Source organism: Eschrichtius robustus, chromosome 11, assembly GCF_028021215.1.
Source record: "Eschrichtius robustus isolate mEscRob2 chromosome 11, mEscRob2.pri, whole genome shotgun sequence".
Classification (NCBI taxonomy): Eukaryota; Metazoa; Chordata; class Mammalia; order Artiodactyla; family Eschrichtiidae; genus Eschrichtius; species Eschrichtius robustus.
The window spans coordinates 67,101,130-67,114,678 of record NC_090834.1 but is presented as its reverse complement, the minus strand read 5'-3'; the positions used below and the strand labels follow the sequence as shown (position 1 = coordinate 67,114,678).

The 13,549-nt window shown below is 39.0% G+C and overlaps 1 protein-coding gene across 3 annotated transcripts in view; it reads left to right on the top strand.

Annotated features, from left to right (window-relative positions):
* Window positions 1-13,549, top strand: part of DENND5A (DENN domain containing 5A) — a 119,916-nt gene that overhangs the window by 50,533 nt on the left and 55,834 nt on the right. For all 3 annotated transcript variants that reach the window (XM_068554635.1, XM_068554636.1, XM_068554634.1), the window contains exons 3-5: window positions 581-690; window positions 2,376-3,033; window positions 13,133-13,320. In XM_068554635.1, coding sequence (XP_068410736.1) covers window positions 581-690; window positions 2,376-3,033; window positions 13,133-13,320 — 956 coding nt within the window. The remainder of the gene's footprint in view (window positions 1-580; window positions 691-2,375; window positions 3,034-13,132; window positions 13,321-13,549) is intronic.

Here is a 13,549-nt window from a genome sequence, read left to right as displayed (position 1 = left end):
TTCTTATTTCAGTATGCTCTAATGTTTTTAGGAGGGGGAAGGGGAAAACAAAGGAGAATTTCAGAAATTTCAAATGATTCTCAATTGACAAAATAGCTCATTAGATTTATCCTGAAATCTGCTCTCTTAATGTTCTTGAATTTTTAAATCCCCTTTGTATTTTTTCAGAGATCATAGAAATGCATACTTCGTTTTGAATTTAAAATAATTTATGCTTCTATGATGTTATTAGTTGACTTTAAGCAAACAAAATGTAGCTTTTAGGGGAAAAAAAAATGATGGATATAATCCTTCATCTTTCTTTGTGCTTTCTCCCCTCTTCTCCCAAGAAGATTGTAGTAATGATTTCATTTTAAAGAAAAGCCAAGGTAGCTAACAGTGTCCAGTATTAACCATGCTAAACTTTTCCAGCTTCTTACTGATCTAATAACTATAATACCTTTCCTGTTCTTAGATGGTTGGCATACTAACCCTTTTGCCTTCATTTCTGTACTTTGCTGGACTGCCAAGCTCAGATATTCATAACCTGTGGTTTCAGGGGACTTTGTGGAGATGACTTGCTTCATTCTTTTTCTTGCAGGAGAAAATTTTGAGCAGACACCATTGAGACGAACATTCAAGTCTAAGGTTCTTGCACGATATCCTGAGAATGTGGACTGGAATCCCTTTGACCAAGATGCAGTGGGAATGGTTAGTATTTGTTAGCTACAAGTGTGAGATAATTTACAGAGTAATTCACGGTAGGATTGTGAGTTCAGACTATGGTAGCAGTGGTTCCACCAAGTATCAGTAACTTCTTATATGCATATTGTTCGTGATTCTGCATTTTGATCACTATATCAAATACTTGGAATATATCAGATATACCAAAAGTCACAAGGTGCTTCTGTTGAGTCAGACAAATACATAGTACCGGGTCAGTGAACTGTTTTTGTGAGATTGAGCTATTGGTTGCTTATAGCATTGATTTTACACAATAAGTGAGGTTTAAAGCGGTTTTCATCTGTATTGTATATATATCTGAGTAATATGACAGAAATGGGTGTTTTTGTTTTATTATACTTTTAGATAGGGCAGCATTTTAAATTTGTAGATGAATACTACCATGAATAAGCTAATGTTTGTTGAGTATTCACCTTGTGCTAGGCACTGTGATAAATATTATACATGAATTAACTCATTTAATCCTCACAATACCCCTTATGTAGATAATATTAAGTAAACACACATAGACACAGACACATATTTTATGGGTGAGGAAACTAAGATCCAGAGAGGTTAAGTAATGTGTTCAAGGTCATATGGCTAACGAGCAGTTGAGCAAGCTTAAATACCATAGTCTGGTTCCAGAACTCTGCTCTTAACCATATCTTTGTACTGCCTCTGTTACTTTTTAATAGCTTTTTGAGGATGATCTTGTTTGATGCACACAATAACCCTGTGAAGTACGCAGAGTAAACTGTATTATCTTCATTTCACAGGGGAGGAAACTGAATCGTAGAGAGCCTCAAGTTTTTTGACTCCTAGTCCAGTGCTTATTTCTTTTTAACATACTATATTCTAGAAACACTTAGGCTTTGAGAAGTCAAGTTCAAGGGTAATGGATATACCATAATGTAGCTCCTTGTACTTGTTAACCCAGGCTCCTCATAGTTCCTTTGTATAGCCAGGTTTGTGGAAAAGTGGAAAATGGAAACTGATTGATTCAGGTCAGTTAGATTAGCTACCCAAGTTTCTTTATATAACCCATCTGAGTTAAAGTGAAAAAAGTGCATCTTTATCCTGATTATGTCATCTCCTTGCATTACATGAAATGAACACCCTTTTTTTTATATATGAAAAGAGAAGATTTTATTGATGACAGAATCTTGTGAGCTGATAGAATCTAAAACTTTGTTTATTTTTAGGTATGAAGTTGCATCTGTCTGGTTTTTAGATATATTTCTAGCATCATCTCCTAATACATGCTGTCATGCTTAACCACCTACCTAAATTCTCCAAGCTTTCTTTTACCTCCTTTGTGCATTTTCTTCATGCCCCTGAAATACCCTTCTTTCTCTTATCTACCTGATGAATCCTAGCATAAGCTCATCTCTGAAGCCTTTTCTGATGAAGGCTGAGACTGAGTTGTTTGTTCTTTGTTCCTCTAGCACTTTGTGTATACTTCTGTATAGCCTTGATAAATGCATTATAATTTTAGTTACTTGTGTGTCTTAGAATGGGAGGTCTTGAGGACAGATATTTTGCTGTGTTGGTCTTATATCCCAGACACCCAGCATAGTAGGTGCTCTTTAAGTAAATAAGTAGTGATGGTGTTCTGAGAAGAGGATCAGCAGTGAGTGTTCTCACCAGTTGTTTCCTTGTGTCTTTTGCAGCTGTGCATGCCCAAAGGGCTGGCATTCAAGACCCAGGCTGATCCCAGGGAGCCTCAGTTCCATGCCTTTATTATCACAAGGGAGGATGGCTCTCGGACATTTGGGTTTTCCCTCACATTTTATGAGGAGGTGACTAGCAAGCAGATCTGCAGTGCAATGCAGACCCTCTACCACATGCATAATGCTGAGTATGATGTCCTCCATGCTCCCCTTGCTGATGGCCAAGACCACAGTGACATGGAGGATGGTGAAGGCACTCCTGGGACCAAGCTGCAGCGCTTCAACTCCTACGACATTAGCCGGGATACGCTCTACGTCTCTAAGTGCATTTGCCTCATCACGCCCATGTCCTTCATGAAAGCATGTCGGAGTGTGCTGGAACAACTTCACCAGGCAGTCACTTCACCTCAGCCCCCTCCACTGCCCCTTGAGAGCTACATATACAATGTACTCTACGAGGTGCCACTCCCACCTCCTGGCCGGTCCTTGAAGTTTTCTGGGGTCTATGGGCCAATTGTCTGCCAGAGACCAAGTACCAATGAGCTTCCCTTATTCGACTTTCCTGTCAAAGAGGTCTTTGAACTGCTTGGGGTGGAGAATGTGTTTCAACTTTTTACTTGTGCCCTTCTGGAGTTTCAAATCCTGCTCTACTCACAGCGTAAGTCAGTGCTTACTACAGCTCTCTCTCTTCATAGGGCCTCTCTTCTTTCCATATCAGATACAGTGGGGCTGACTGTAAAGGACAAGGGCTGTTACAGTTTGAACAAAACTCAGATCTTTTGCAGGTAGGTGCTGGATGGCAAACTAATGGAACATGAGAGGTCTACCATTTCTAATTGGCTATCATCGTGGCCTTTTGCTGGGCACTCCAGTCTGGGAGGGGAACCCTGCCTCCTGACGTCTGATTGATGCTGAAAAGAGGAGGCAGGAGTTGATGGTCATGGGAAACTGACTTTCCATCAGTTCTGTTCTATCACTCTGCAGAGTTATTTCTGCCCCTTCCTCAGCCTGACAGTAACGATGGTCCTTCGTATATTTGAAAAAATATATTTGAGAAAACGAGGTTGTGTTGCTTTTTTCTGTTGTTTGTTTGTTATAACTGAATTGTTTTTATAAGTGAGAGGTTAAGTGATGGTGAGCAGCAGATTTGGACAAAACAGTAAAATAGAGCAGAAGGAAACAAATGTTTATTAAAGGAGCCAGATAAGTAACATAAAATTCATTCATTCAGTACATATTTATTGAGAATCTGCTGTGTGCCAGGAGTTATTCTAGGGGCTAGAGATTCAGGGTGGACAAAATAGATAAAAATCCCTGCTATAATAGAACTTATATTTTAGTGGGGAAAGAGAGGTGATTTTTTTTTTTTTGGCCTCACGGCTTGTGGGATCTTAGTTCCCCGAGCAAGGATTGAACCTGGGCCCTGGCAGTGAAAGCGCCGAGTCTTAACCACTGGACTGCCAGGGAATTCCCCCCCCCCCCTTTTTTTTTTTGAGAGGTGACTAAATAAATAAATAAAATATATAGTATGTAAAGTGGTAATAAGGTCTGTGGAAAAAAATAAAACAGGAAGGAAGATAGTATTGGGGGAAGGGAAATTCCAATTTTTAATAGAGTGATTAGGTTAGGCCTCTGTGAGCGACTCATGTTAATGTCTGTAGGAAAAGTATTCCAGGCAAAGGGCACAGGAAGTAGAAAGGTTCTGAGACAAAAACGTGATTGGTATGTTCAAGGACATTGAGGAAGCCTGGAGAGCAGGAGCGTAGTAGCAGATAGCGTTAGAGACTTAACAGGAGGCCAAATTGTACAGAGTCCTGTAGGCCATTGTAAGGACTTTGTTACTCTGAGATGCTTAGTCATTGGAGGTTTTAAGATTTTTGACTTTTTGTTTTGAAATAATTCCCAGCTTATAGAAGAGTTGTAAGAAATGTTCAAAGAACTCTTGTACACTCTCCCACAGTACACCAGTTATTAACATTTAGCCACATTTGTTTTATCATTCCCTCTGTATCTCTGCATGTGTGTGAACATAACTGAACCATTGAGAGTCATTGTAGACTCCATGTTCCTTGGCTCCTTAATACTTCAGCTTTTATTTCATAAGAACAAGAACATTTTTTTTTACATAACCATAGTATGATTAATAAATTTAGGAAATCTAACATTGATAAAATAACGATACTGTATTCAGGTTTTACCATTGTCCAATAATGTCTGTTATGATGAATTTTTAAAAATTGAGGTATGGTTGATACACAATATTATACGTTTCAGGTGTACAACATAGTGATTCACAATTTTTAAAGGTTATATTCCATTTATAGTTATTATAAAATATTGGCTGCCCTGTGTTGTACAATAAATCCTCGTAGCTTATTTATTTATTTATTTATTTTAAATTTATTTATTTTTGGCTGTATCAGGTCTTCATTGTCGCGCGCGGGCTTTCTCTGGTTGCGGCAAGCAGGGGCTACTCTTCGTTGTGGTGCGCGGGCCTCTCACTGTGGTGGCCTCTCTCGCTGCGGAGCACAGGCTCCTGGCACGCAGGCTTCAGCAATCGTGGCCTGCGGGCTCCAGAGCGCAGGCCCAGCAGTTGTGGCGCATGGGCCCAGCCGCTCCGCGGCATGTGGGATCCTCCTGGACCAGGGCCCGAACCCGTGTCCTCTGGACTGGCAGGCGGATTCCCAACCACTGTGCCACCAGGGAAGCCCCCCTTGTGGCGTATTTTAAACATAATAGTTTTTACCTCTTAATCCTCTACCCCTATATTGCCCCTCCCCCTCTTCCTTCTCCCCTCTGGTAACCACTTGTTTGTTCTCTATATCTGTGAGTCTCTTTTTTTTAATAATCTCTAGTTTGTTTTATTTTTTATATTTCACATAAAAGTGAATGATAATTTTTAAAAAAAATTCCTGGTCCAGGATTTAGTCCAGTAACATGCATTGCTTTTAGTAGTAAATTCCTCATGTCTTTCATGACTGACATTTTTGAAGAGTACAGGCAAGGTATTTTGTAGAATGTCCCTCAATTTGGGTTTGTCTGATGTTTCCTCATGACTAGATTCAGGTTATAAATTTTTGGCTGCAATATCACAGAAGTGATGTTGTGGTTCTCTCAGTGCATTGTATCAAGAGACACATAATGTCTATTTATCATCATAGGAGGCACATGGTGTTCATTTGTCCCATTTTTGGTAATGTTAATTTGATCACTTGGTTAAGATGATGTCTGCTGAGTTTCTTAACTGGAAAGTTATCATTTTTCCTTTTGTAATTAATAAGTAATTTGTGGGGAGATACTTTGAAACCCTGTAAATATACTGTTTCTCTTCAAAATTTTGCCTAATAGCTTTAACATCCATTGATGATTCTAGTCTGAACCAGTTACCAGGATGGTTGCATTTTACTGTGAGGAAGAACATTTCATTCTCCCTTGTTTGTTTATTATTGTATGGACTCATAGATTTTTATTTTTTCAGTAGGTTATATAGTCCATTACTATGATTAATTATTTTGATGGTCAAATGTCCCAGATTTGGTCCATAGGCAGAGTCTGAATAATGTTAGTTAGGAGGCCATTTTAACAATCTAAGTGAGAGATTATGTTGTCTCTGACTAGGGAGGTAACAGCGAAGTGATATGATATGGTTGGATTCTGAAGGTGAAGTAATGGAGACTATGTTGAATTGAAGAGCATATACCCCATCTAAAGTGGACAGCCACTAGTTAGCTCCAATTAATTCCTTGTGGAAATGCTGGCCTAATGTTACTAGGTCTTCCAATTTTTCATGAGGACCCAAATTTTTTACGTGAAATTTTTGATTTTTAAACGTTGGTAACAACATTCTTGTTGAACACTGCAGACTGAACAAAAGCATCTGTTGACTAAAATGTGGTTCCTGAGGTTTTACTTTGCAACTTGTTTAAAATAATGATGTTTCAGATTTCTGTCTCTGGGTGAAGTATAGACTTGTACAATTCTTGTTGCTTTTTTAGTTACTGTTTCTTGACTGGAGCTGGGCAAAACAGTTGACCCTTGAACAACATGGGTTTGAACTGCACGGATCCACTTATATGTGGATTTTTTTCAATAAATATGTACTATAGGACTACATGATCCATGGTTGGTTGAATCCTTGGATGTGGAACTGTGGATACAGAGGGCCGCCTATAAAGTTATGTGCGGGTTTTAAACTGTATGGGTGGTAGGCACTCCTAACCCCCCTGTTGTTCAAAGGTCAACTGTACTTTGAAACAGAGACTTGGTTGAGTAGTGAAGACTGTCTGGTTTAGACCAGAACAGAGGAAGAAACCAAACCAGATAGGGTATTAAAATGTGCAGTGGCATTTTAATACCTATGATGCAGTTGGGGATGTTTAAAGGTGAGAAAAGGAGAATTAAAACCAGAAATATGATACGTAACATCTTTTCCTTCAGTGCTCCTTCTTATATTTCCCAGAATATGGGTTATTGTATACATAATAATTTTAAGAGGTTTGAAGGCAGTTGAGAAGGTTTGTGTGTAGAATCAAGTTGAACTCAGGACCTAAAAGTCATGCTTAGCATGGTTAAAAAAGACTTCTTCCGAAAAACTCCTGGGCATTGCTGAGCATGGCTGAGGCTAAAATGGAGTGGATTGCCTTTTATTGGATGTAGATTGTGCTCTCTATTGTTAATAGAGTACTTGAAACAATTTAGGTTGGTTTTCTTGAAGTAATTTTTATTTATGATTCAGAGGACTCGTGGATGGAAATCTCTCTGGCCCTCGAAAAACATGCCATCAGCACTCAGAGTTGGTGTTGCCCACTGCATGTCCTTTCTTCTGAATAGAAAAGAGGTGTTATTTAGGGAAAATCTTTTTTTTAAGATATGTGTAGACCATTTTATTTACTACTGGATAATATTTGTTCTTTGGTCCCTATAGAGATAGTTTTTTTTTAAATAGCATATTTTTTAGTGGTTGTTTTAAAATTACATAGAGAGCAGAAGTTCTTTATCTGATGTGATTTAGTAGGGTAGTGAATTGGATAACTGAAAAAGTCACTTAAGTTTGGGAATCTTAAAAGGACATATACCTCCGTTAAACATTTTAATTTAAACCATATGACTATATAATCACCAGTCTTTTGATGAAGTGTCTGTACAGTTTCTTTGATTATGGATCCACTAATCAGGGGTCTGCATTGTTTCTCTTGCATAAATCTCACCCATAATTCATTCACTGAGTTTTCCAGTTTTTAAAGTGGAGCGAGAACTTTTAAAGGACCTTGCAAAAGAACCATAGTAGATGCTAGTTTTCCCAAGTTTTTTGCACTTAAGTGATATGCCTAATTCAATTGCTGTATTTTTTAGTGACTTTGCTTTACTGAGTCTTTTTAAAGCATTTAAATTTGTTTTCAGAGAAACAGTTCTTTTTTTTGCCCTCATATCTTACCATTTATTTACATAATATTTGGTTAAATTATACAACCCAGTAATAAGTTCAACTAGTGCAGACAAGCTTGGAAACAAATGCATACATTATTTTTTTAAATTAATTTTTTAATTGAAGTATAGTTGATGTACAATAGTATATGTTACAGGTGTACAATATAGTGATTCACAATTTTTAAAGGTTATACTCCATTTATACATATTATAAAATATTGGCTATATTCCCTATGTTGTACAATGTATCCTTATAGCTTATTTTATACATAAGCTTACATCAGTTTTTGGGGGTTTTTTTGCAAAAGTAATGCAAACTCAAGGCATGCAATCAAAACATTTTAAAGGGAATAAAATGAAATCTCCTTCCTCTCTCCGTCCTGTGGTAGCCGGAGATCAAGTTTCTTGTGCATCCGTAATCAAAATAATAGTTTCTTTAAAACAAATAAATAATGTGTGGAAAAACAGTGCAGAGAGAAATGAATGTTTCCCTTTTTTTTTTTTTTGGCTGCACGGGCTTTCTCTAGTTGTGGTGAGCAGGGGCTACTCTTCGTTGTGATGCACGGGCTTCTCATTGCGGTGGCTTCTCTTGTTGCGGAGCATGGGCTCTAGGCATGCGGGCTTCAGTAGTTGCGGCACATGGGCTCAGTAGTTGTGGCTCTCAGGCTCTAGAGTGCAGGCTCAGTAGTTGTGGCGCACAGGCTTAGCTGCTACGCGGCATGTGGGGTCTTCCCAGACCAGGGATCGAACCCATGTCCCCTGCATTGGCAGGCGGATTCTTAACCGCTGTGCCACCAGGGAAGTCCCTGTTTCCTTTCTTTTTCATCTAAAATCCTACCCTTGTGAAATAATCTCTTGATTTTTTTTCAAGCCCTCCTCTTAAATACTTTTATATAATGCACTATTTTTTTAAACTAATTAATTTATTTATTTTTGGCTGTATTGGGTCTTCGTTTCTGTGCGAGGGCTTTCTCTAGTTGCGTCAACCGGGGGCCACTCTTTTTTTTTTTTTTAAATTTTATTTATTTGTTTATTTATTTTTGGCTGTGTTGGGTCTTTGTTGTTGCATGCGAGCGTTCTCTAGTTGCGGCGAGTGGGGGCTACTCTCCATTGTGGTGCACGGGCTTCTCATTGCGGTGGCTACTCTTGTTGTGGAGCACGGGCTCTAGGCGTGCGGGCTTCAGTAGTTGTGGCACATGGGCTCAGTAGTTGTGGCTTGCAGGCTCTAGAGCGCACGCTCAGTAGTTGTGGCACACGGGCTCAGTTGCTCCACGGCATGTGGGATCTTCCCGGACCAGGGTTTGAACCCATGTCCCCTGCATTGGCACGAGGATTCTTAAGCACTGCGCCACCAAGGAAGCCCCGGGGGCCACTCTTCATCGCAGTGCGCAGGCCTCTCACTATCGTGGCCTCTCTTGTTGTGGAGCACAGGCTCCAGACGCACAGGCTCCGTAGTTGTGGCTCAAGGGCTTAGTTGCTCTGGGGCATGTGGGATCTTCCCAGACCAGGGCTCGAACCCGTGTCCCCTGCATTTGCAGATTCTCAACCACTGCGCCACCAGGGAAGCCCTAATGCACTATTTTTAATGTTGTGTTGCACATGTATTAATTATAATATTCTTTAAATTATATACATTTTGATATACATATGGTATATTAAAGTAAAACGGAAAAAAAGCATTTCAGTCATATGGTAGAAATTTAAAATATTACAAAAGGATGTATGTACAGTGACGTGTTAAGACTTATCACTGTTTCCTATTTCCTTCCAGACATAGACATGCATATACAGCATGTATACCTTTTAAAAACAACACAGATGGGAGCATACTAATCATTGTTTTATACCTTCTTTCATTTAATAATTTATCTTGGAGATATCAGGACATAGATTAGGTTGTTTCCTAAGAACAAAGACTGCATGAGAAACATCCTTGTTCATACAATTTTCACAGAAGTGTGAGTATGCAAGGACAGTTTCTAATTCAATTTCTGATTTGCAGGGACTTCCCTGTAGTTTGTTTTAGGAGTGAACTTATCTGTAAAGTGATCCCAAGTCTAACGTCTTTCTCTGCACAGAGAGAAGTCATAAGAATGTGCTGATTATTCTCTGTTCACCACTCAGAAGTGGTTGTAATCCCAGTATGCTTTGCATTATCTCCTTTTGTTAAAAGTAATTGCTCATTACAGCATTATGGGAGTTGTGAGAAAACCCAGAGAGTTGCCTCGAGCTGAAGTGTTTCCAGTTGATTTTGATTGGCTAAAACTCTTTGGATGCAGATGACCTTCAGCTGTTTCCTATTTATTAGTTTCACCTTCTTGGAATGATGAGCACAGAGACAGGCAATGGCAAAAGGAGGTACTGATTTTATCGTTTGTACTGGTGTATAGCAGTGGATTTTGTGCTGTTGCTTACAGCTCTTGGAGGTCAGCATCCTAGTGTGGGTACCACGGGTTGATGGATCCCGGAGGCATGGTTTATTAGGCCATCCTTCAAGGTGGGTTGTTGCTTTTTTAAAATACAAAAATGTAGGGAAAAAGAAACCCACAACTCAGACCAGAGAGGCCATAAAATTCCAAGTTTCTAGTATCTGTAAAACCAAACCATATAAATGGAAAGCAGTTTAGCCTTCAAAGAGGAGATTATTTCTCATCCCCTAAAGTGTTTTGTTTCTAAGAATCGCACACTTTCAAGTGCATCACAGGGAATTCTTCAGGGATTTCAATCTGAGGCGAATAAAGTTACCCACTCTAGCAGAAATAAGTGGGCTGAGCTTCAGATACTGGATTAGACTCATCCTGAAGAGTAGAGAAAAACCAGAACTAGATGTCTGTGCTATTGAAAAACCTGCTTTTATGGAGCAGAGGAAGCCCCTTCCTTCAGACTTTAGTGTGCCCTGTTTTATGGTTAGAGAGTAGATAGATGTTCCCTGACACTGTAACTAGGTACACTATAAGGAGTAGTCCAGTGTCCAGGAAGCCTCATGAGGAAGGCATTTCAGGGACTCCTTTACTCAGAGTGTCTGTTGGCCCCCTATGAGATGTTCTTGTCTCTGAGCAGACCTGTCAGGAATGCCAGCCACGAAAAGGAGTAGCACCTGCTTTATTGACTTTCGGTAAAAGAAGCAGCTTTTTGGTTTTCACATGATTGAAAAGGCCTTGCTCCTTCCTACCTTTTTAAAAAAAACCCAGAAATGGTGTGTGTCTATATGTGTGTGTACACTGAAACGGGGGGAGAAATTATTCAGTGTAATATTTATTCAAAATATGTGTTTAAGAGCCAGTGTTGGGACACAGTAAGACTGGGCCTTCAGCTTTAAATATCTCTTGGAGGTTTTCTCTCTCACCCTTACATTCTTTTGATCATCTTAAGTTTGAATTTTAAAGTATATTCTTATCACGTCTGAGATTCTCAAGATTATTGCTCTTAGTAGATTATTTACAGGCATTCATATCTAGAAAAGAGAGGTGAAAGATACAAAAACTGAGGCCTCACCTAGAGAATCATTAGAATTCTTCTTAATAATAATTGTTAGAATAATCAAAGAGCAGGAAGATTTCAGCAGAAAGATAACAAGCCAAGTTGTACAGGTGCCCCGTGGAACTGAGGTATCTCAGAAGAGGCTGAAGATAGAACTTGCAGTGGCCTAAATTTTGTTCCTCAGTTGTTGCTTACTCTCACGTTGGAGTAAATACTTTTTCTGAAAGGCTATATAGATTAACTATTTAATCCGTGAAAGAGTTTTTTTTTTTTTTTTTTGTAATTTGGGAAATATTTTTGTTGTTGCTTCAATTGGGAGAGGGTCCTCACCAAATAGTCTTTAATATGGGAATGGTAGTGCTTTGTAGGGCACAGTGAAAAATGAGATCGACTTTCTTCTTGAACTCTTATCAGTCTGTTCCTGATTTTAGTGAATACGAAAAGCTTGTGCTCTTTTGTCCTTCTGCTAAATGAGTTGTATTTTTAAAAAAATCATTATTGATGACCAAATCTCTGAGCTCAGTTTTACCCACTGATTGCTGTACATCACTTATCTATTATCTATCAAATGCCTTAGCTTTCCCTGAAGAAGCGTGAGGCACTTCCTTAAGAGTGTACTCAAAATGTTTGAGATGACGAAGTTTTAGTCATCAATTTTTATTTATTTGCATTACTAGTTAAAAAAAAAAACTATTTCCAGGTCATGCTTAGCCAGGAGCAAAGTGGTAAGCTGCTCCAAAGTTTTATTGGTGAGCACACAGGATGCTTTGCTAAAACCTAGTTGATATATATCAGCTTCTGCTCACTTCCTACTCATTCTTCTTCATTTTCTGGAAAGCTTTTTGTTACTTATTACTCCTTTATGAACCAAGCTGGGACTTGCTTAAATGGTGGGCTGAGTTTTCAGTGCATAAAACTGTTTAACTCCTGTGAAAACTCATTTGAAATCAGCCATTCCAGGAGGATATTACTCATATGATTTTAAAATTGATGTTCCTACTTTGTCTTTAAGTGTCTGAAACCATCATACCATTTGTAAATAGTAATGTGTTAAATCTCAATCTATTGTATTGGCTTTGCCGATGTATTTTTTACTCATTTTAAAAATAAAACAAGTCTAGAAATTGCATTCTGAAGAAAAGCTAAACTTTGAGCACAAGCTTCTCTTCCAAGACACGCTCTCTGACCTAGAATAAGAGTTTTGAGTAATGAAAGTCAATCTTCTGGGTCTTTCAGGTTCTTGGGGAGCTTTTTATCAAAGTGTTAAAATGACACTTTCATGCTGTTACCATTCAAGAAAGGTTGCCAGGTGGAAGGCAGACTTGGCTAGTGTGGAAAACCAGCCTCTGCATGCTTGAAGGTTCTTTGGGCTTGATCTTGAAGGCAAAGTTCACATCAGCTCCTTGTAGAATGCAGACATGTGAGTGGTAAATGAGGTCTTTTGACATTCATGCCGAACAGAGACTAGACCACTGTTCCTTTTCTTTTTGTTCCACTTCTCCATTCTCCTTCTACTGAAGAGAATCTACTTAACATTCTGGTTTAGTATTTGGAGCAAGGTGCTATTTATGATTCCTATTGTATTTCTTTTTCTTTAAGTTGTATTTCTATATTAAATTTTATTAATAGCATGGACCTGTGTGGGAGGGGGTATACTTCAGCTTGTGGTCCATTGAGGTCTCTGGGTTGTCTCTCCGATACCCACAAGGGAATCATACTCTGAGCATACCCTTGCTGAAGTTTATCCTGTTCCTTTCTAAATGTGAAATTGTGTTGAAGATTTTAACTTACTATTTGAGAAGCAAGTACCTTGTTTTTGACTGGTTTTGTTTTGGTTTTTTTTGACCTAGATTACCAGAGACTGATGACTGTGGCGGAGACAATTACAGCTCTCCTGTTTCCTTTCCAGTGGCAGCATGTCTATGTTCCTATTCTCCCAGCTTCTCTCCTACATTTCTTAGATGCTCCTGTGCCATACCTGATGGGCTTGCATTCCAATGGCCTGGATGACCGGTCAAAACTGGAGCTGCCTCAAGAGGTAAGAAAAACGTGGAGCTTGGGTGCTGGTGCCTGTGGCCCTGATACAGGATTTGGGAGAGAAGGGCTTTGGGATGAGCCCAGGGTGGTATCACCAAGTTTAATTTCTTTTATTTTGGGGAACACAAACAACTTCCCAGTAAAAAAGTAAAAAGAATGAACATTTAGCTCAACTTATATAATTCCAGAAACACTTGTTTCCTTTATCACCTGACATACTTTTATAATAA